This window comes from Ascaphus truei, chromosome 4, assembly GCF_040206685.1.
Source record: "Ascaphus truei isolate aAscTru1 chromosome 4, aAscTru1.hap1, whole genome shotgun sequence".
Taxonomy (NCBI): domain Eukaryota; kingdom Metazoa; phylum Chordata; class Amphibia; order Anura; family Ascaphidae; genus Ascaphus; species Ascaphus truei.
This window is the reverse complement of record NC_134486.1, coordinates 202,355,732-202,380,645: the sequence shown is the minus strand read 5'-3', so window position 1 is coordinate 202,380,645 and position 24,914 is coordinate 202,355,732. Positions and strand designations below refer to the sequence as shown.

The 24,914-nt window shown below is 40.4% G+C and overlaps 1 protein-coding gene across 1 annotated transcript in view; it reads left to right on the top strand.

Annotated features, from left to right (window-relative positions):
* SLC22A3 (solute carrier family 22 member 3) overlaps window positions 1-24,914 on the top strand; it is a 311,477-nt gene that overhangs the window by 231,399 nt on the left and 55,164 nt on the right. Inside the window, exons 4-5 of the mRNA XM_075596749.1 lie at window positions 15,897-16,065; window positions 17,855-17,972. Coding sequence (XP_075452864.1) covers window positions 15,897-16,065; window positions 17,855-17,972 — 287 coding nt within the window. The remainder of the gene's footprint in view (window positions 1-15,896; window positions 16,066-17,854; window positions 17,973-24,914) is intronic.

The window sequence follows — 24,914 nt, the reverse complement described above, 5'->3', positions numbered from 1 at the left end:
CCTTGCTGTTTGTCCCCGCCTGGATACCTGCAGCCTGAGCAGGATTTCACGATCAGGGGACCGGTAAAGAGTCAGGGATACAGAATTGGAAATTGTTTTAGCACGTCTAAAGACGAATTTTGGTCCCTCATTGAAGATGTCCTTAAGGGCTGGATCCACAGATAGTACATTCCAGTTTTTTCTGACTATGTGCATAATCTGCTCTGACTAAGCACTGTATTGAGTAATAAACATAGGTGTTTGTACAAAGGTATTATTCTTTTTCTCTGTTGTTTTGTTTCTATATAAAGTGGCTCTGTCCATAAGGGCAACTTCCTCATGTGCCTTTTCCAAGTCAACCCTGTTATAGCCTCTGGCTATGAACCTTTCAAGAAGGTCCCTAGACTGTTTGTTGAAATCATCGGGTGTGGAACAATTGCGTTTCATCCGTATGAATTGTCCCTTAGGGATCCCTTTTATTAATGACCTGGGGTTGCAGCTGTTCGCTCTCAAAAAAGTGGTACGGGAATTAATTTTTCTAAAAGTGTCACTTTGATCAATAAACAAAAGCAAATCCAAATAGTGAATGTGATGATAATCAAAATTGTGTGTGAAGTGTAAATTTAAATTGTTATTATTCAAGTGATCAATAAATAATAATAGTGACTGTGCTCCCCCATGCCAAATAAAAATAAGATCATCTATATAACGTTTGTAGAATTTAATGTGGTGCCTAAAAGGATTTCTATCTTCAAACACGTGGAATGACTCCCACCATCCTAAGAATAAGTTGGCATAGGATGGTGCAAAGCTGGTACCCATAGCCGTTTCACATGTCTGGAGATAGAAAGTGCCATCAAACAAAAAATAATTGTGAGTGAGTAAATATTCAATAGAATCCAAAAGAAAGGTGCATTGTGCCGGTGAGAGATCGGATTTGTCCAAAAATAATTTTACAGCTGCCACTCCTTTTGGTGTTGGATCACCGTATAGAGGGACGTAATGTCCAGCGTGACCCATAGAAAATTTGTTTCCCAGTTAATCAATTCCAGATGTTTTAGGAGATTGCCACTGTCTCTCATATAAGAGGGCAAAAGCTGCACAAAATCCTGCAGATATGTATACACATATCTGGAAACACCATCTCCCAAAGACCCAGTACTGGAGACTATTCGCCTCCCAGGCGGGAAGACCAATGTCTTATGGACCTTCGGGAGATGGTGAAAATTGGGATAACTGGATATTCCTTATACAGAAAATTAATTTATTTTTGATCAAGCACACCCAATATCTGCTCCAATTCTAGAAGTAATTTCAGTTCTCTCAAAAAGGGAACAGTAGGATCTCCCATAAGTCTAGTGTAAGTAGTGGGATCCTCCAACTGTCTGAGGGCCTCATCTCTGTACTGGACCACAATTGCACCCCCCCCCCTTTGTCTGCCTCCTTGATAACTATGTGTTTGTTACTCTGGAGGGTAATAAGTGCTGTTTTCTCATCCTGAGTGAGATTGTTCGTTGATAATTTCAAAGGGGACATCTGAAAAGTATAACCTCTGGACAAAAGGGTTAAATCCCTCTCTATGAGTTTCTCAAACATAATTAGGCTATTGCCCTTATAGTGTGTAGGATAGAAACTCTATTTCCTCTTAAGACCAGAAGGTTTTCATCCCAAAAAGGTAGCTGGATCAAATTCTTCACCCTGCTCATCGAGCAGCTCATTTAAATCCTGCAAACTGCAAAGATCCCCAAATGAGGTTATGGTATCCTCAATAGATGGATTCACCATATGTACACTTCCTGATTCAACAGTACTTTCATTAAGGGACAATCCTTCTGCTTAGCTAGTGTGACTCTCAAAAAACTTTTTAAGTGTTACTTTTCTAACATAGCAATGCATGTCAACCGTATCAAATAATCTAAAATTCGTACTAGGTGCATACTTGAGTCCCTTGTTCAAGACAGATGTTTCTGCATCTGTAAGAGTCACATTTGATAGATTAATGACACCTGAAACCTAGTTTAGGGGTTCATCTTTCTTTTCTGAGGATTTGGAGCGGCGCCTTCCCTTTGAGCCCCTTCTTGTCCTTTTGGGGCACGGTAGTTTTTTGAAGAACTCTGATTACCGGAACTGCGACCTTCATCATTTGATACCTCCTGTGAACTCCTTGCTGTAATGTCCTGTGAAAAATTTCTCTGAGAAAAAAGGCCATTATCTGAAACATCTGAGTCTCCACTTGTGGAATGTGAAAATGAGACATTCTTTTTTAATATAGACTTTTGTTGCTCTTTTGGTTGACCCTTATTGCTTTTGTGTGGAGTAGATGATTTGGGTTTCTTAAATGGAGTTGGCCTTTGCCAGATGTAAATCTGTTTTTTTTCTTATAGTCCACCTTGTCCCTTTCATATTTCGTTTGTTTTTTCAACATAATTTATTTTTCCATTTTAGAAATATTAATGACCAAGGTGCTATCTAGGGCCCGAAATCCTTTTTTTTCTTTCTGTAAATGCAATTTATTTTGTATCAATTTAACTTCATTTTCTGACAGCGACTTATTCTTAATTTTAGTTCTCATAATGAGATCAATTAATCTAAATGAGCAGTCATTCAATATTTCTGTCCATTCTTTCTCAAAATTTACATCAGGAAAACCAAAAGATGGTGATTTCTTTATACGTAAACCACGTGGTATTCTCTGTGCATTCGTATAATTTTGTAAGGAAATAATGTCCCACCAGTTCCTGATATCAGTTGATAAAGATTTCTCTTTGACAAAGGGCCATGGCCCGAAACGCGTCAGAGTGAACAACTCTGCTCCTTTTTGCGGTCTCCAGTCACTTAATAAATTAGATATTTTATTATCTATGGTGTGCCGTTTCTACATGCATCCTACCCTGCCTGCAGTGCTCCACTTATTCCTCATATGAGGTTGCCTCTTCCTGCTAGTTGTAGACAAAGACCCTTTTAAATCCATAAAATCATCACATTCTGTATCCAATTTGTTTTCAAAAACTTGTTCAGCTTTTTTAGCTCTCAGAGCATTGTCCCGACAGTTAAACGTATAAAGGGGAATAGTAGTGGATGCACCAACTTCAGCAGCTTCCATATCCATGATGAACCAATAAATTATGGGGCCTATGCACTAAAGGTTCATTAAAAAAATCACCGGGCCATTTAAATTACCGTTTTTATGAGCGTTGCTATCACGGTATTCAGAAAGCCTTCATTACCTGTCATAGCAAAATTCACAAAACGGGCGATTAGCTGGTGATCTGATGAACGACCCTCTGAAAAGGCCTTACTTGGCGAGTTGTATCTGCTGCAGAGAGAGCTGCTCTGAGAGAGCCTTCTCTCCCTGTGCAAATATCGCCCGAAATTTATGTGTATAAATTTTAATTTTGTTAATAGTTTAGATGAGCAGGGGGTCTCCTGAGCCGGACCGCATTGGTTCTGCCTCAGGGACCCCCTACTTCCCGAGATACAGGCCCCGTTATGGGGTGCCGGTATCTCCTATGCATTTTATTCCCATGGTCACGTGATGCAGACATTTAAATGCATTGGAGATACCGGCACCCCATAACGGGGCCTGTATCTCAGGAAGTAGGGGGTCCCTGAGGCTATCCGCTATGGTAATGAAGTTTACTGTAAATGCATTATTATTGCATAGGATTCATGCCAGGGGTCTCTAGTGCTAATATTAATGGATATCAGCTCCAGGGATTCCCGGCATCAATCCTATGCAGGAAAAATGCCCCATCTCGCCGCTTCTCTGCAGGTTTCCAACACCTTTACGCCAACTTTTTCTGGCGTGAGGATTTTGTGATAAAATCACCATTCTAGAGCGGTGATAGATGTTCATACCGTAATAACTGCTACACGAATTGCACGAGTTTATGAACATGCCGAAAAGTGGTTATAAGTGGCTTATCCCCGCTGCCTCAGTGATTTTTTTTATGAGCAATTTTTTTTGAGCGATTCAGTCTTTTATCACCCACTTATCACCGCTTACTGAATAGGAGTAGGCATTTTTGGTGATAAGTGTTTGATAAGTGGCTTATGAACGCTTACTGCATAGGCCCCTATGTGTTAACTAGGGAAAGATGTAAATAATCCCTAGTCAAATGTAGATATAAATATGTGCAAAAAAATGCACTAAATAAAAGGAAACGCACCTTCCAAAAAGAAAAACTGTATGGTCAAACTACTTCGCAATAACATCAACAGGAGATGTGAGTGTGTAATGCTAAAGACCAATACAGAAAATTGTTAAGGAATAAACGGATACTTGTGGAGGGGACCCCTAAAAATTAAACTTGATTGAAGACAGGTACTGGGTGTAGGGTCCTGGATAATAAGCTCCTTAATGAGGTGAGACCAGTGTATGCAATAAAGCCAGGAACGGTAAACATAAACACAACCCTATAGTGTACCAAATGTCCTAAGATCCATAACAGGACGCTGCTATACCGGGAACCCCCAAGTCACCTGCTCCTGCACCCATCCACAATGCTGCTATACCGGGAACCCCCAGGTCACCTGCTCCTGCACCCATCTACGACGCTGCTATACCGGGAACCCCCTGGTCACCTGTTCCAGCACCCACCCGCGCAGATGTCAATAGCACTTCTCGCACCCGATCCAGCTCGTTCGCCCGCATGCTGAATGGGTTAACCAACTCTATGGTGCAAAACTCTATGGTGCAAAAGATCGATCTTCTTTTAGAAACCATTCTAAATATGGATAGATGTTTGGAGAACATTGAGAAGAAGATGGAGAGCATGGAAACATAGCGGGGATAAATTCATTGCTTGGAGCTCCTGCCCCTGTATGTCGGACACAGGAGCAGGAGGGTGGCATGGATGTGACCTTCTCGAATCCATCACCAAGCGCACCCCCTCCGTCTGCAGAATACGTGTGCCTGTATGCCATCGATGAGGATGAGATGACAACCCCGGTAAGACCATAACAGGAGATGACATCACCGACAAGGCGACTACAACAGGAGGAAAGCATCCTCCCAGGCACCTACCTTCACCCGCTGCCAGAAGCACACCCGCTCCCAGAAGCACACCCGCTTCCAGCACACATGCTTGCATCGAGACGGTGCCAGACATCACCTTGCGCGACCTGTCCCAGCAAGTCAGGGAGAAATACAAGGTTGCAAGTGCTGGTGTTGCCCAGAAATATGCCCTGTACATCTTCAAACACCATGTCAGTTATGAGATGTACAGCGGGTGAACCCACAACATTAATTACAAAGGGAATCGAATCAAAAAGGCTCTGCCAGAAAATTTAAGGAAAACTATTTTGGCGAAAGTGCAGCGTTTTTTAATTGTTACCGATCATATGATGAGAACCGTGAGAGACACCATCAATGGCCTTTTGAGGCATGTAAGGGCTCGTCCCTGGAAGGACAGACTGATGGGGATGGACTTTGCTGCTTCATTGTTCAGTCGTGGAAAAGTTATAGAATACTAATTTACTCAACAACAAAAAAAGTTGCTTGTTTTAAATTGTTTCATTGTGTCACCTTTTCTAAATCATAAGTATAACATTTTACATAATGGTTGGTTAAAATCAGTCAGTCCCTCAAGAAGGCTACAAGAATTCGGCTCGGGGGGGGGGTGTTGATAAGCGGTTGCATTACCGTTGTGTACGAATTAATGTGTTTGGGGGAGGATTCGTTCCACAGTAAGGGCTTATCAGCCTACAAGAATTTTAATGAATGGCTCAGAGGGGGATGTGTGGTGTCTCTTGTTCATATACATGCATGCGCCTCAATGTGATGACACGCATACTGTCTGTTTTTCAACAAGGTTCCAATGAGACATACACGCATGCGCATAAATGTGAGAACACGCTCGGGTAGATTAAACTACTGTATTAAACAAAGCCACAAAGCCACCCATTTCAAATGAATGGTTTGGCCTTGTGTGGGGGGGGGGGGGGAGGGGAGAGGGGTGTATGATGGATTATTAGTTTAAATAAGTATCATAATGTTTTAAACCCCCCACCCCCAAATAAAAATCACAGTACTATGCCACCCACTTCAAAATACGCACAGTACATGACTTGTGTAGAATTAAATAACACTGTACATATACTATACTGTAGAATAAATACATACTGTATAGAATAAAAGATTATAACTTTTTATTTTGGGGGGTTTCTTATACAGTAAGAGTTAATTAAACGTGCACGTGTACTGTATTACAGTACTGTATGTAAAAAAGTATTGAATATGAAAACAGCAGCATACTGTTTAAGGTTTTCTAAAAAGCTCACAATTATTCTATCCTAATCAATAAATATTGCACTGTCACTAAATTGTTGCCTTCAGTACTTGGATTTTTAAATCGCATTCATCAATGCACAAGCAACGTTTCAAAAAAATGGAGAAAGGTGAGGGGATGTCCCCAATGTTGATGCTACAAACACTGCAGTGTCTCAATAGCATAAATCAATTATGTAAAACTGAGTTCATAAGTTGAATGCCGATATAGAAATAATAAAGGCTATAAGACCATATAATCCAACCAGGTGTAAAGGAACTGGTGCGACAACCACCTCATCTGAATCCTGCATGGAGGTCACAGTCTGTGGAGGCCCGCCCGTAGAATCTATGTCCCCCTTTGCCTGAAGAACCGACAGGCCAGATCTTCCTTCTTTCCCTGCGGGGGTGGTAACCCGGGATGCGTGGCCTGATGCCCGTGGTGGAGTCCAGCGTCTGCAGACTCTCCAACCCGCTCACCGGGTACCTGTGTGTCCTCCTGCGATGAGGATATCAGGCTCCGTACAGGGGTGGCGGCTCATGGGGGACCCGAATCAATGGTCCGCACCTCCGTGCTGATGATCCTAGCCAGACGTCCTCCCATGGCGTCGATGTAGGTGGGTGGAAACCGTCACCACACTGGCCGGACAAAGGTCGCGCAGCTGCTGTGGAGGAAATCCTCACAATGAAAAAGCCGCTGCATAGCCAATCATATCGGATGGCGTGCTTCAATACCAAGGGATGAGCAAAAATAGAAAAAGTAGAAAGTAGAGCACAGCAAAATATCCAAGGGCTGGAGGCAAAAATAATTCTATTTATTGGGCATATATGCCAAAAAAACAAACACACAAGTTAAAAATACTCTGACGTGTTTCCCGCTGTGGAGGCGCTTTATCAAAGAACATTTTCAAAAAAGCAATATTATATTGTAGGTCCATCGAAATCTCTCCATTTATAATATTATATATTTCCATTATTGCTGCTGATTGATTGATCTGTTCAAAATTTATAAAATGTTTTTACTCCTAAAAAATAAAAAAAGTTGCATTTTTAAAATTGTTTCATTGTGTCACATTTTATTAAACATACAGTACAGTACTGTAAGTACCGTATAACATTTCACATAATGGTTCCTTCAAGAAGGCTACAAGAAGGGGGAATGCGGTTGCATTACCGTTGTCTCGTGTAGTAAGACTTTACGTGCGAGGTGATTGGGGGGTGGGGATGTGATGATACGCATACAGTATGCGTTTCAACAAGATACTACCATGAGACATACACGCATGCGACTAGCTGTCCACCAATTGTTCAGAATCTACTGTAGAAACTTCCCAGCCAATCATATTGCTGGACTATATTTTCTAGAATTGTGAATAAAATAATAGAACTAAATAACCATGAGCAAAGCAATTGATTACAAGAAAACAGACCGATCTGCAGTAACTAATCACTTGTCTGTGTGCATAATGTATTGATATTTAAAAAAACAAACAATAAAATACGGCAGCTTGAACTGCAGCTAGTGTACTGTAAGTACCGTAACACACATACTCTAGTGTACTGTAATATAGGTAGTGTACTGTAATACAGGTAGTTAATTTAATAAATTAAACTGTATTTACCTTCATTAGAGACTTTGCCGAACGGGTGGCGAGGACCCACTGCCTGTCCCGTAGTCTTCATTATACACGTAGTTCACAGGTGACAGTGGGCCTGCTACACCTGTAGTTGACAGCTGATGAAACTGGAAATCTTTTTGGTACATGCAAGCTTGCTGGTATCTGTACATGAAATCAGGCTCAGGCTGGATGTTTTGCAGGTACCCTGGCGGGGACAGATAGCAAGGGTTGCCTGTCACCGGGTTTTCACTGACGGTTGGACCGTTATTGTAAGCCGGTGCTGGCGCTGGCGCAGGTGCAGGTGCTATTACATTGCTGGCCTGGGATTGACGAATCTTATTTTCATTAAATCTGATCTTTCTCCTTTTGAAGTCTCCATGATCAAAGATACTAGAAAAATCTGGCACCACACACCAATACCCTCCTCTAACTCCATGTGCAGGGGCAATACGAAAAAAACACGGATCGCTACTTAACTTTTTCCTTATTGCACGCTTCCTTACACGAGCATCAGGTGAAAATTTGTAAAAATCATAATTTGAGATAAAAAATTTGATAAATTTCACCAACTGTGGCCATTTTATCAGCTGCAGCATTAATTGCACAAAAAATTATATATGAATGGGTACAGTCGGGTCTTTTGAACACGAACTGCGGTGTACTGGTACTCATTGCGTCCAGCGATTGTGCAGTGAGAAAATATGTGAAAAAGACACGGCGCATTTAGTTTTATTATGAAACTCCTAAATTGATACAGTAACTTCTTCAGTACCAAGGTCAATTCACAATGGACCACTGTGAGTTTTTTTAAACATCTGCAAGTCGACACATTATTGTAGCACATGTACTGTACACATTAGAATTCATTACAATTCATGAATATCTGCCACCTGGTGGATTCGCGAAGAATTGCCCCCAATTAAATCCGAACCATTAGATTAAACAGATCAACCTCGAATCAACCGCAGTTCAACCGCGGGTGCCGGGCAGCGCGAATGCAGCATGAGCACGGGGGATGCATCATTTACTCCGCGTGGCATTCAGGACATGCAACCACCATGTCCCCGAGAAGTTTTAGAATAAAGGCTGGCACAGCAGTAGGTAGAGTTGCAGGGTATAGATTCCTTCATTAATCAGAAAAGCAAGCTGAGAAGCACGATGATCACTGTCACGTATGGTACCCTGCGAGCACGCGTCCTGCATATGGGACAAGGGTTAATACTGACGCTCGCAAGCGCTCCCACTCCACCTCCGCAAAGGTCCGTCAAATGGACAATATCTCCTCTACAGGATCAAGGAACAAAACACAACCCACAAGCTGCCCCACCCTTCAACTTTGCAAAGGTTCCTCAAATCAGTTCTATCTCTCCTAAATCCATCCCAATATACCACCGCCAAGAACAGCACACAAGTGAGCACGTGACTTAGAAATGCAACCCGGGATAATACACACGGCTACTCTAGCCAACTCACCTTTCTCCTCCGCAAGGTACCTCCAGTGAGTTACTATTAACCCCTCACTCAATTGCAAATCATATACAGTATATCCACTGCCACCACCTGATGTAGTTATGCAATTATGATAAGATGTCAAATTAATATTTGCCAGGTCCTCAGGTCCCTGTGTATTATAGAAAAAACTATGCACTTTAACATACCAAAATCAGTTGTAGCAAAATGTGTCCGAAAACCTAATCACTCTCTCTAGAGCGTGCAACCGTTCATTCAGAGCCCAAAGCATTACTTATTAAATGTTTTAATATATATAAAAATACAGTGCTTATGTTACAGAAAGGGTATTACAAGAAACATAGTTACAATAAAATGCAGAACAGCTTCTTAATATAAAAGGGTAAAGCATAGACAGAAAATTCTATACATTACCACATGCCATAGATTTTCACCAGAGAGCCCTCTGTATCACGAATATGAGAAATCAAGAATTTTGTCCTAAATGCACCTCTGTTGAGATCTGATTTTCCAAATCTTTTCTTAGACTTAAATACAATTCTTTCCCATTGAACACAACCTAAACCAAGCCCTTGTCGTAAATCAGCTGTGAGATTGACAGTTTTACAACAGAGTAAATCACCTCCCACCAAATGACGTTTAAAACGTATTTTCCATATCTAAATGTACTCATAACTTCACTTCTGTAATACTTACACACACGTGAGACACATCAATACATTCAGGCACTCATGGCGGACACAATGCAACTAAATATGAACATTTTAATCCTAGCTTTAAGAGAAATACGAATATCTGTCTCCAAGTACCTAACGTGTCTGTAATCATTATGTGCAACTCAATTTCACGGATACGCACAGGTGATAAAGTCCTATTGGATGAAACACGTTGGTGCATTTCCTACACTTCCACTGCCTAGCTGATTGTGCAATAAACACAATTTTATTGAATCTGCCCTATCTATTTTTGCTCTACTAATGCGGAGGCTGTGCTACTTTCCTTCAACACATCCTGACTTCTACCATTGAGGATTGCACGCCGGGAGGATTTATCCTGTCTGGATATCACTGTCAGGTAAAGGGCATCAGCCCCTATTTTTTATTTTTATTTTACCTTTTTCAGTGCTTGCTATTTTATTTGTCAACCCCATGGGTAGGTAATATCTTATCTAGGGTGATTTCTGTTATTATACAGTCATTATGGACATTGGGACAATACTCTGAATATATTGTACTCATAAATAAGAGCACACATTTATGAAGGACCATTTCCCAAATCACCTATACATTTAATTTCTAGCATGTTCAGCAGAGGACGTCACATGATATTCTCATATTTAATAAGGTCACTCTTGGTTTGATACCTTCTGTTGCCCTGGCCCATGCCATTTATACACCCCCTGCCGAGAAATGTTGAAGCTCTCTCTAAGGAGACCATGTTTACCAAAAGTTGTCACCGAGGCCATATTTTACACCCAAGTCTTCAGACACTGCCCTTATCTTGACTCTATCAACCATATATAACCTATCTGGCCATTTTTGTGAGCCCATACATGATTGGCCCCCAAATTAAGCTCTCTTTTAAGCCAAGCACAAAGCTGGAAAGAGTTCTGGAGTTGTAATCCCCATAGTGTAATATATTCAATTACATTGAAATATGGTGAAGGTGGTAAATATTGCACGTACATCAATACTGATAAAAACAATCAATACATGTATTTTGGCACATGTTATTGTAAGAGACATGTGCAGAGGTACGCAATAGAGACTGTTTTTAAGGTGAACTAAAATAAGGCTTTTATTGCGCCTGCTTCTTTAACACATGAAAATCATCAACCGTATGCAAATAAGGGGTCAAAAAAAGCTTCTGCTCCACTTGGGAGTATTTCTAGTTAAACATATGCAGCCCAGAACTCCCTTTAGTTAGCGTGTTTCCCAGCCCCATACATATATTTTGATATGTGCAGATATACGACAGTCTTAGAAAGTAACGCTTATCTGTCTCTCTGGTAGCTGTAGGGGGGGAATCCTTCTCTGCTCTCCTGGAGCAGCCTTTTTGTCCTAGGGCACTTTCAGCTTTCAGGTTTTAGAAGTCTTCTCCCTCTTGTTGTCTTGTTGTCTGGCTGTCAGTCTACAGCGCTCAAGACCTCTCTGTCCCTTCCTGGTTCAGCCCACATGTGAGCTCAGGAGTCTCTCCTTCCTGTCTCAGGAGGAGCCTTTCCTCTAACAAACCTCCCATCAGCCAGGTGCTAGTGACGTCAATTGGGCGACCGCATGCAAACACAGCCGGGACTTGTTCCGGTACACGAGCGGGTGCCGTGCAAGAGTTGCTCCTCTATCCGTTTTTCCACTTACCAGTGCGGATTCCAATGAGAGAAGATCAGGACATTGCGGCTTTCTGATACCAGGATCCAGATGTACAGTATACAACACTTTAAGGCTGCTAGGAGCAGATTCCATCTGCTACCGGTTGGTGTAATTATCTATCCTGCTGAATGCTGAACGCTGTTGGTAACATGTGCCAAAATACATACAAAATAAATATCTGGTTTACACGCCAGTCCCACGTTTTCACAAATCAAACCTTTAACATTTCCTCTGGGTCTCTAGGGATGACAGGCTGTTATGGGAAGCTCTCTGCCTCCCCCCCCTTTGGCACAATACCCCTTGGATAACCCTCTGAGGTCTTTTGTGATGGCAGGCTGTACTTGGAGACTATATTAGTCCACCACTCCGTTACAACCCTATCAGTCGTCCTTCCCCGGTCCCCAGTGTGCGTCAGTACCTGGAATTGTTCAGCAGGTTCCTGGGCTAATTGGGTCACAGCGATCTCATATTGGGTAAACATCTTTGTAGATGATTACCTAGTAACACCTTAGCAGGAATAACATAAATTACTCCCACCTATCACACACATTGCCCAGTGTCCCAATTCAAGTATACCTTGCCACTGGCAAAATGTGACGGCTCCTCCCGTCATCCCCATATGCAGAGTCCTTCCAGAAATGATTTCCTAAGGCCGAACAAATCCTGGCCGCACCCGTGTAAGTGTAGCACTTGAGTCTCTCAGTCTTGGGTGAGTTTCTGAGCCATCAGTTCTGGCACCATTAGTGGGCACCATTGTTTTCTTCTTGCCCAGCTACCACATAGACACCTAGGTGCACTCCTGAGGGGCGATCCCCTCCAGAGGCAGCTGCAGGACTCTTCCTTTCTGGGCAGTTGGTGCTGAGGTGCCCCAGTTGTTGGCAGGCAAAACACCATCGGGTATCCCCCTGTCTTGGTTAAAATTTAATTAAAGATTAAAATACCTAATATCTCATGACATTATCATGACAATCACAATTAATTTGGCTTAACTGTTCTATGGCTCACTTAACTCTTGTTAAATAAACTTTGCGGCGTCATGACTAACAAGCACTATTAAGTTACAATGTCTGTCACATGCCTAAGCTAGGAATATGAGAACCACAAAGGAAAACATCTTTGTAATTTTCTATTTTTGATGACCTACTGTTTTGCCAGGAATAGTCTGTAAAAAATGAACAGTACGATTTCTAAAACCACTGTGTGTTACAAACTCTTTACACAATTTAAAGCTTTAAAAAGGAAAAAAAAAAAAAATATATATATATATATATATATATATATATATATATACATATATATATATTTGTTTTACCACTTTATTCTATTATTATTTGTTACACCCCTGTTTAACCTTCTTTCGAAAATGACAGCTAGTAGACTCATGACAAGTAGTATAGTAACTTAAACACACCATCCTCACTTCCATACTGTACGTTAGGGGTGCGCAAAGTGAGGGGCGTGCCCCCAAGATTTTTGGGGGGCGCGCAGCTGTTACAGAGGCCTAGCGCTTCCCTGAAGCATTTAAAATAAATGCCGGAGATCGCGTGAAACATCTATAACTGTACTTACCTGGCCTTCCATTGACACATCTTCATGGCATCCCGGCGTCAAATGATGCCGCGGGGTCACTTGACGTCAGATTGCCATGGTTGCAATGGTGACATGACGTCACATGATCCCGCAACGTTATTTGACGCTGGAGCCGTGCATGGGGGGGAGGGGGATGACCCGGAGAGGAGGCAGGGGGGTGCATGTAAGAAAAGTTGGCACCCCTGCTGTACATGTTACCATCCTACACCTTGTTTTCTTACAGACAAAAGGGATTATTTATTAAATTGCTAAAGTGCCAATTGCCACATGGAAACTCCCATTAAAGTCAAAAAGGAGTTTCTGCTTGCTGCTTACTAGTGTCTGATTGGCACTATCAAATTTTAACGAATAGTCACCAAAGCACTGTAGAACTTCACTTATTAGGCATAGTATATTGCACTCTCAAAACTCACATAACCACAAACATTTTGCCAAAATGTCAACCTTTGCAAAAAATGTCAAGTGCTACCATTATATTTAGTCATTAAAATTTCCCCAAAATGTTTAACTAGAAATGTCTGAACCTGTTCCAGTTCACTTCATAAAAGTTACTTAGATTTATTTTTGAATCTGTTAATTGAAAAACATTAAAGTGAAGGGTATTTGTCAATTTACAGTGTCCAAAAATATTTCTTGATTTTTATATGCATATGTTGACAAAACTAGTCACCCTAAAATTGCCAAAACTTTTAGGAAGGTTGGGGTCAATTTAAAGCTAACATATTTACAGCAAAGCATAAACACACGGATCCACTCCAAAGTTAAATGAACAAAAATAGAATTTTTTTATTTAAGCATAGGTGCAACACAAGCAGTCAGCAAAAGATCACCCAGGATACCCCCATATGCATTTTGTGATCTACGTATGTTTCTTCGTGGGGGGGTTAATCCTCATCCATATACTTCTTAGTAGTATTGGTACTACAGAATACACAAACAAAACAAGGTAAACAAATCGGCGCTCCTCCTAGTGAAAATTCAACTACAAATGGTGTTATACGTATTAGAATTACTGTGAACAAATGTGCAAAAATAACATTGCACTTATCTTATTTGTGAATTGATATAAGTGAAAATCAATAAATAAAGTGCATTATGTGACTAAAGGACTGTGAAATTATTATTAGAGAATACAAATATTAAATACATTTGAAATTCATAGATACTGCTGCTAAATGTCACATGTCCTCACCAAAAACAGATGCTTAGGTGGGGAGGTATATAACCACCACCCTACAACCACGGGACCAGGTGCAGAGTAAGAGTCGTGTAGCGGGGTCAGAGTAGCAGAGTTCGGGAATGTCGCGGTACTTGCCGTGGTCCAGGGTTGGAGAGAGAAGAGTAGTTGATATCCATAAGCCGTGGTCGAGGAGAAGGCGGAGGTCCAAAAACAAGCAGAAATCACGGGGTACAGAAGAGACAGGTCCAGGTACGAGCAGGGGTCACAGCGCAGGTCCGCAAGTCACAAGAACAGGCAAAAACAGGAAGCAGCGAGCACAGCACATAAACATCAGTTTATGCTCAGCAACTTGCACAGGAACAAACAGGGTACTGTAAATGATGGAGGTGGGAACCAATGAATATGCAGCAGTGGGGAGACATCAGACATAGGCTACAAACCGATAGGAGGAGGGGAGATAGGCTGCAGGTGAGAGACAGCTGATACCTGTCTTGGGATTAGATGCCACATTGTGTGCGCACGTAGGAGGAGCGCGGCGTGGTGCGAGCGCGTCGCCAGCGGAGGCAGGCGCCGGGGTGAAGTGATGGATAAGTGCCTTTGCAGGTGTATTAGATTGGCGCGCACGGACAGACAGGGGTCTGCGCGCGCCACAGGTACTGTTGTGTAACGTGTCAGAGGGCCAGAGTCTAGCAGAAATTCTGACACTCAAACCCTTATAGCACTGTATCTTGAGTTCTTCTAATTATCAATTTTTCTTCGACTTTAGGGAGAAATGTATCATAATAAAGAAAAGCAGGAAAACAACTATTACAAAATAACCACATCTATTTAATAAAAACCACAAATGCTACTTTGTCCCTGCCAAGATATTTACTGTTAGCGGTTTTGGCAAAGTTTCTTGTATTTGTGATTTTTTTTCATCAGTGGCGAATGTCTAAAATTGACTTGAATGAGAGTTTTCTGTGATCAACTGCTGTAGAGTAAAGTATATTGAATAACCCCAAATTATATTTAGGGCACCTACATAGGAGTCCATTTACTAAAGTCTTTCAGCTACAAAAAAAGGGGCCAAAATGAGTGAAAAATATATTTAATTTCACATAAATTTATCAAATAAAATATTTTAAAAAGCACAATCTTTGTCACTCATATAGTCTCCATTACCAACATTTGTAAAACAAAAATATTAGGTACATTTCAAACATATTAAATCAATATGCAGCTGCATTATTCATAGTACAGAGTAACACAGCAGCAAAGTAAGACACAGTACTGTAGTATGGCTGTATTAATCATTAAACTACATTATATGCTGACTACAGCAGTTAAGCAAGAAAAAAGTTTTATTGTTAGCAGCACTGTTTGTAATTGTATAACCCACACTTATTTACAACAAATGAATTTCCCTTTCTCTTTTTCTTTAGTGACAGAGCTGGTCGGATCAAAGCAACGACGTATTGTTGGTATTGTGGTTCAGATGTTTTTCACACTGGGCGTCATGATCATTCCTGGAATTGCTTACTTGATTCCTACATGGCAGGGGCTCCAACTAGCTTTTTCGCTGCCAAACTTCCTCTTCCTTCTATATTACTGGTAATAACAATCATCTATGTATCCATCCATTTGTAGCCTAGTGGTCAGAGGTCCCCACTGAAACCAGCAGAAGCTCTGGTGTGGCCCTTACCAGGCCAGTAGTACTAGGGGATGGCTTTGATGTCACTGTGGGTGGACAGGATCACTAAGGTGTGTTCACTAGTCACTAGGGGCATTCCTGTTCTGATGTAGGCAGGTAGGAGCATGGGCATGCATTCACAGGCCATCTCCTTGTACCCCATGGATTCTAGGAAGGGCAGCAGTAGGTAGAAAGTCTCAGAGAGTGAAGGCGTAAGATAATTTTATATAAAACAAATAGTATTTATTTAACATTACCATCAAACAGTAACTTATTCTGATAAGTCAGTCTTGGGTCTACCTTACTAGGGGTACAGTGCTTAAAGTGGTAGAGGGAAGAGCAAGTGCAGACTAACATCTATGGCTGGATCGGGTCAATCCTTTTACTATCCATTCCTCTAGGCCCCCTATGTCACTGTCTCTATTTTGATCCTGACCTCCTTTCTGGTGGACTAACCTGTTGCCTGATGACCTAACTACCCAAAGGGGGGCCCTGTCCACTGACTGCCCTTAGCTGTTCCTACAGTAGCTATGTAACTACAAGAAACAACTCTATTTACAACATACTGTACAACACTCTCCCTAGGATTTGCTAGTCTCATGCTGAAAGGAACAATAACCTTGATTTTGATGGTCACACATCTAGCAATATATCTTCATATGTTAAAAAAAAACAGCACAAAGATATACCAGGTGCGTGTGAGAGCGAAATATAGAGATCAGAAAAATAAACTTTAACTTGCGATGTTACAGTTTGTGATTAAAATACCTAAGAAAATGACTAATAATGAATTAATCATTAATCATAAAATATCTGTGTGAAGACAGCAATTGCTATCTAAAAATGAACTCCTTGTAAGTTTCAAGCATTTCTCCATTTGCAAGAACATCATCCTCTGAATGTTAAAATGCAGAGGGTGTGTGGATTAGCTCGTCAGCCTTGTGATCTATGCTGGAATATATTAACTCACAAGGACACTCAAGAAATGAACGGGCACAATTTTAGCAGCATCGTTAAAAAAAGCCACAGTTTCAGTCATTGAAACCTTAGTGCTTGAGCCCTATGTTCTCATTAAAGACTGGAGTTCACAGCATACTATGAATTCCTATGCTAAAAACAATGCTTTTCAATTCGTTTTTCAATTATTTTTTAAGTAGTGTCTGGGATCAGAAATAAATTACATGTAGGAGGGATAGATGATATATTTTAATGTAATTTTATGTATAGAGGTACTTGAAATCCAAACATGTTAGTGTATTTATTCTAATTGAATGTGCAATCTCCCATAGTACTTTCTTTGTCAATTAAGTGTTTTCTTTGCCATTCTTCCACTCTGTGCTTATCAGAGAACCAATAAAGTTAAAGGAAGATAAGAAGGGGACTCTGGCTGAACAAGCACTTGCTGAACACAGTGACATTACATAAAATGGAGTGGTCAGAGAAAATAAAACCCCTCCAAAGTCTATCTTTAAAAATTAATTATAAATAGTTGAGACCTATTAAATATGTTACTGGAAATAATTCTCTTTGGTCCTAGGAGGGATTGCCCCTTTAAATATATATATATTTTATTCTTCTTCCAAATATTTTTTTGTATTTTCTTTAATTACATATCTACTTACTTTAACGTATAGTTTATAATAGTGTCACATCAAGTTTTTAATTTGTTTTCATTTCTTTTTTTTTAACACCTATATATTTAATTTACAGGCTAATTCCAGAGTCTCCACGCTGGTTGTTGATTCGCAAAAAGAAAGAAAAAGCAATGAAGATAATGCGTGACATTGCTAGTCACAATGGGAAGTATCTGACCACAAATTATAGCCAGGTACATCACTATGAGAGTAATAATATGTAATAAATTAGTAATGTTTCTGTTTTTGTCACCATAGTTCTAATAGACTATAACTTTATTTTTGAATAGCCAACAAGATAGTCTTATTCATTGTCAATTATATGCTACAGTATTACACTCATAAAAAGGCATGATATAATGCAATCAGGGTTGCCACTACTACTGGTTTGACCCGGAGACTATGTTTTTTGCTAAACAATCTCCAGGCTATATGGTTACATTTGAAATCTCCTGGCAAGGTGCGCAAACTGGGGGGCGGTGGCAGGAGAAGAGATCAGAGGACCTCCAAATCGGCGCAGGGTGGCAATCAGAGGAGTTGAATGGCAGGAGCAAAGCAGGGTAGCAGAGGAGGACAGCCTGGGAGGAGCACGCCCAAGCGATCCAACCCGGAAGTCTTTCACTTCTAAGGCGGCATCTCCCTCTGCATTGTCTCATCAAAATGGCTCTGGAGCATCAAATGGCATCATGTTGCCATTACAACGTGATGCCTCATGGCGCCGTGACGTCCCGTGATGTCCTGTTGTCATGGCAATGCAACGTCATTTAACGTCGCAGAACCATTTTGATGGGACCATGTAGGGGGCTTGATTTCTGGAGGGGGGGGGGGTGGCAGTAATAGAGGTCCTACGCTTTTCCCCAGACATTTACACGCAAGGCCTCTATAACACACTTACAGATGCAGCCACCAGTATCTGATCACTTGCCTTGGAAAATCTGGGGCAATCTTCCAGTAAGCTGCAACATTTCTGTGAGATTTCTGCAGGCAGACTAATGGCTCATCAGATTAACAAAGCGGGGGGGGGTCCCTGCAGTCCCATTCAAACTGTGCTATGATAGTCTCCCTCCGCTCCCCTAAGGGAAGGCCCACAGATTGGAAGAGCCCTGCCAACTGGTTTGGGTAGACTGGACCCTCACAAAGGTAGAGGCTAACTGACTCAATCAGTAAGTGCAGCTCCTTAAGTACAGGAAAAGCAGGAACCAGCCCTGAGTCCCTGATTGGACACAAGGCCTAGTTGCACCGCCTCCCCTGTGACTCACTGAAGCTGCAGGGTGTGGGGAAAATGATTACTCCTGGCAAGCCTGCTCTACTAGGGTTTACCGCCAGGAGGAGAACAGACTGGTAGCCAGTGAAAATAGGCCTGGCTACATATATAAAACTGTATATAGAAATAGCCCCAAGTCTATCTAAGTAGCTGATCTCTAACTCAATGTATCCGGACACAAACTCTTTATTAAACATTGACTGACACTAAAGTCTGGGTGCTGTTGCTGCCCACGAATGCAGTCTACGAAGCACCCAGACGGTACACAGGCCCTCACCACTCCGACAAGCCGACATCACGTGATGGTGACGTCAGACGTACCCTACGTACGTTTCACCGTGACGGGCTTCATCGGCAACAGCACCCAGACTTTAGTGTCAGTCAATGTTTAATAAAGAGTTTGTGTCCGGAAACATTGAGTTAGAGATTAGCTACTTAGATAGACTTGGGGCTATTTCTATAGCTTCCCTGAACATGTGTCTATTTGTATAGCTATATTCATTCTGTCATGTGTAAGCTTATGGTTGCTCCCACAAGGGATCAGGGATATAATACTATCCTCACCTTAATTACCTGTGTGATACTTCTCTAAACACTTACAAACCTCTCAAGGGTTAATAGACTGACAATAGGGATTATATATAATCCCCCTATGTACTACCCCACCTCTCCATTTTTTTATTAATTTTAATAACAATTTGTCCTGCATCTATGGTTATTCCAAACAGTTATCATTTTAAGATTAATCAATAAATATTAAGTTTTAGTTTGGGTGCACTCTAAGTGCCATAATATAGGGATTCTTTCTTTCCTCTCACTTAGTCTATTATTTATTCCCTGTGAGCACCACCCTTCCCTTATACTGTTTGGGGTATTAATCCCTCTTCATTCGCTTGAGCAGGGTATATCTGCCAATACTATAATCTGCAGATGATACTTGATTTATATATATCTGATGTTTATAGTAGTAAATATATCACTGTGAGAGAATATATATCCTAGGGTTGGATAATTATGATACTTGGAAATTAGGTATGCGCCTATAATACAGGAGTATATGCAAGATGTATATATTCTCCTCCAAAGTGTGATTTTCTTCCTAGGATGGTTTAAACAGGGAATTTGTAGATTAATCTTCCAAATAGAAAGGTTTGAAGGTGCACCTTAAATATTAACAATATATATTTTACAGTCTAAAAAGATCACATGGGACTTTTATCCAAAGTTTTATTTGTTCATACAATGTTGTGTTTTATATAATCCTTACACTGAACAAAATTCAGTGATATAGGAATCTTAATAAATGTGTATTTTTGTGACCATCGGATTGCTCTCCTGTTAGGTCCTCTTTTTCTTTCTTATTAGCTGTTCCAATAAGAAGGTTATTTACAGTGGTATGCACATGCCGGAGTATTTCCTGTTCCACATTTATTTTCACAGATACATTTTGGCAGCTATTTTGTTGAGCAGGATGTGGGTGGAGGGGTAAGGTTGGCAATTGGTACAGGGATTCGGGCCCCAGGGGCAGAGGGCTAGAGGAAGGTTGTGGTTCAGCATCTGTTGCTGTTAGAGGCTTGATCAGAATTTCTGGGACTTGGGAGGCACTACCAGACTCATGTGACCATGCCATTTCCTTCCATGGGCCATGAGTTAGACTAGTGATTTCCAACCTTTTTTGTTTGGAGGAACCCTTGAAGTATTTCGAAAAATCTCGGGAACCCCTATCTGGTTGACACATATTAGGTTCGACAGGGGTCAGTCACAACATTTCACACCTCACAAGCCACCTCTATTTCCCACCCTTTACCCATGTTTTTTTCTCCCATCCATCTCACTAACTCTCCCCCCTCCAGCCTTGCATGTATTTATCCCTTGCGTCTCACTCTTACTCCCTCTTTTCCTCACTCACTCACTCCTGCCCCCCTCTCTTCTCTCACTTGCCCCTACCTTCCGTCTATTACACCACTCTCTCTCAATCCACCCTACAAAATACATACCAAAAAAAAACACCCCCGGGGGGGGGGGTCTGTGGTCCATAGGAAGAACCCCTAAGATTGCTTCAAGGAGCCCTGGTTGGGAATCAGAGAGTTAGACTCATCACCTTCACTTGTCCTAGTTTTTTTTTACATAGTAGATGAAGTTGAAAAAAGACGTATGTCCATCAAGTTCAACCTATGCTAAATTTAGGCAACAGATACTTTATCCTATATCTATACTTACTTATTGATCCAGAGGAAGCCAAACAAAAAACCCCATTAAGGGGAAAAATGAATTCCTTCCTGACTCCAAGAATTGGCAATCGGATTAATCCCTGGATCAACATCCTTCCCATGTATACTTATTTGGTATATCCCTGTATACCTTTCCAATCTAAAAAGATGTCCAACTTTTTTTTGAACAAATCTATTGTATCTACCATCACAGTCTCCATGGGTAATGAATTCCACATTTTAACTGCCCTTACTGTAAAGAACCCTTTTCTTTGTTGCTGGTGAAATTTCCTTTCCTCCAACCTTAAGGGATGGCCCGAGTCCTTTGTACTGCCCGTGGGATGAATAGTTCTTTTGAAAGCTCCTTGTATTGTCCCTGAATATATTTGTATATAGTTATCATATCCCCTCTTAGACGCCTCTTTTCTAATGTAAATAAATCTAATTTAGCTAGCCTCTCCTCATAAGTTAGATTGTCCATTCCCTTATTAATTTGGTGGCTCTTCTCTGCACTCTCTCTAGTTCCATAATGTCTTTTCTTAGGATTGGTGCCCAAAATTATACTCCATATTCAAGGTGTGGTCTTACTAATGCTTTGTAAAGGGGCATAATTATGTTTACTTCCCTTCCATCCATTGCCCTTTTGATGCAAGATAAGATATTTTATTTATTTATAAAATATTTTACCAGGAAGTAATACATTGAGAGTTACCTCTCGTTTTCAAGTATGTCCTGGGCACAGAGTGTTTGCCTTTGCAGCTACTGCATGACATTGGGCACTGTTGCTAAGCCTGCTGTCTACAAGCACTCCTAAATCCTTCTCCATCAAGGATTCCCCCAATATATCTCCATTTAATTTGTAAGTCGCCTTTTTATTCTTGCATCCCAAATGCATAACCTTACATTTATCTGTATTAAACCTCATTTGCCATTTACCTGCCCACGTTTCCAGTCTCTCCAAGTCCTACTCAAGAGAAATTACATCCTGCTCTGATTCTATTACCTTACACAATTTAGTATCATCAGCAAAGATGGAGACTTTGCTCTCGATCCCAACCTCAAGGTCATTAATAAACAAGTTAAAAAGCAGGGGTCCCAGTACCGATCCTTGAGGTACTCCACTCATGACTTTAGCCCAACCTGAAAAAGTTCCATTTATGACAACCCTCTGTTGTCTGTCCTTTAACCAGTTTTCAATCCAGGTGCATATATTATTACTGAGTCCAATTTCTTTATTTTGTACACCAACCTCTTGTGTGAAACCGTATCAAAAGCCTTTGCAAAATCTAAGTAGACCACATCAACTGCATTACCCTGGTCTAAATTCCTACTTACCTCCTCAAAGAAACAAATAAGGTTAGTTTGGCAAGATCTATCCTTCATAAATCCATGCTGACTATTACTAATAGTTTTGTTTTCCATTAGGTATTCCTGAATATTATCCCGTATTAAACCTTCAAGTAGTTTCCCTACTATTGAAGTCAGGCTTACAGGTCTGTAATTCCCCGGGTGTGATCTAGCTCCCTTTTTAAATATAGGCACCACTCTGCTTTACGCCAATCATGTGGTACTGAGCCTGTGGAAATGGAGTCCTTGAATATTAAATATAATGGTTTTGCTATTACTGAGCTTAACTTAGTTCATTATCTTTCACACTTGCAAGTACCAAATCAAACTCTAATATGCTAATAGTATATGTATGTGTGTCTGTGTTCTATTTAAGGTATTGCAATAAAGAATGTCAAGGAGAGCAGGACCTACTTAGGGGGCAAGATACTAATATTGTACGAGTCAAACTCTTATAGGCTTGTGGAGGTTTTTTTTTTCTTCAAGAGATCTGATGTTAATTAATTTAGGTGAGCTTTCTATGAAGTACAGTATGACACTACACGTAATTGCTGTGAAACAGATAGGGAAAGGCAGTTTCTGTAGGTAAAATATTTTTGGATCATGTAAGTGGCATAAGGCCTTTAACTTTTATAAACTACTGACATTAAAAAGGAAACAAATAAACAATTGTGCTAAACCTAATTATCCTACAATTATCCTAAAACTGATTTTTTTTTCAGCATACAGTACTTTAATTTTAGAGTGAATACACCTTTCATGCACAATGTTGATACTGCAACTCTTTCAAAACTAGCCATATTTTACATTTATTTTGGTTTCATGCTGATTAGTTTACAGTCAATTTGTTATTTCCTTCCCATTAGGATTCAGTCTATTGCTTCCTTTGACTAAACGCTTTAATGTAGACGCAGTGTCATTAGAAACCTTCAACTGCATAGCAATTGATCTGGAGCATGCCTTCAGTGTTAGGCTTCACACAATTTCAAGTTCTTTTGATAGCATTCCAAAGATTTACTGGCATTAAGCAACAGCTCTTTCAATCCAGTGTGCTTTTATATTTTAATTAAGGGAATTCAGTGTTTGTGAAATGTGCCAGGGAAGGATCAATGGAAAATGAAGTCATTTGTATATCTACAGAGCAAATACATACAGGGTTTCAACCTTGTCAATCAATAGGAGATGCAGTTCCATTCAATCAATCCATTATAAAAAAAATTGCACAAATTGGCTTTAAGTTCTATTTTTCAACTAGATCACATGCTGTATTTTTTTTTACTCTTGGGAGAGAGTGTGTGTGTGTGTGTGTGTGTGTGTGTGTGTGTGTGTGTGTGTGTGTGTGTGTGTGTGTGTGTGTGTGTGTGTGTGTGTGTGTGTGTGTGTGTGTATATATATATATAAATATATATATATGTGTGTATTGTGTCCATTCTTTTTTTTAATGCATTATAATTACTGGAACATTGTAACTTTTGTGTTAATTTTTTCTTCTGTTTCGTGTTAGTCCACAAATAGCCTGTAAATAAATGAGTATGTATTTTATATGTATCATTTTATCTATTGTGCTTTTTGCTATTCCAGTTTTTGGCAAAATGTGCACAGCTATAAAACATATAAAACAATATGTTAAACTATTGAAAGTGTCAGGCAAGGCTTGCATAGCTATGTGCTTCAGGTTTATTGCCACGCTAATATACTGTACATTTCTAAATGAGACTGAACATTCAAGGAAGCAACCCCACTCAAAATTATAAAAACAATCTGTTCTATGTACGACCCCCCACCAAAAATAACTGAAATAAATACTACAAAAAACAGAATCCATAGCAAAGAAAAATCTTTTGTAATTTGAGATATAGCTCAACATTGTACTACTGTGCACCATGATATCATCAATATTTATTGGCTCACCATTAAGGAATGTGGCCATTCAATCCTTCATCTACTCGGAATTGCAAAGTGTAGATACAAACACAAGATCAATTAATTGCATGTTATGAAGGAAAGAGAATGAAACATACAACAGATAAAGCAGAGCTGGGTCTCATTCACTGAGAGTAAAAGAGGCCCACTCATCACACTTCATGCAGCAGTGTCTCTAAGAGCACTTTTGTTTCACTTATAAAGTACAGAACAACACTTTAATCAATTGTAGGCAACCTACCAATGTAAGGTGGCACTGTTCCAGCAACTACGGTATAATTAAATTGAAGCTACAAGGCTACAAAGGAACCTACATGAACTAAGTAGGCAATAAACTAATTTTTTTTATAACAAAGTAGAAACAGAAAGTGGAAAAAAATAAAATGCTAAAC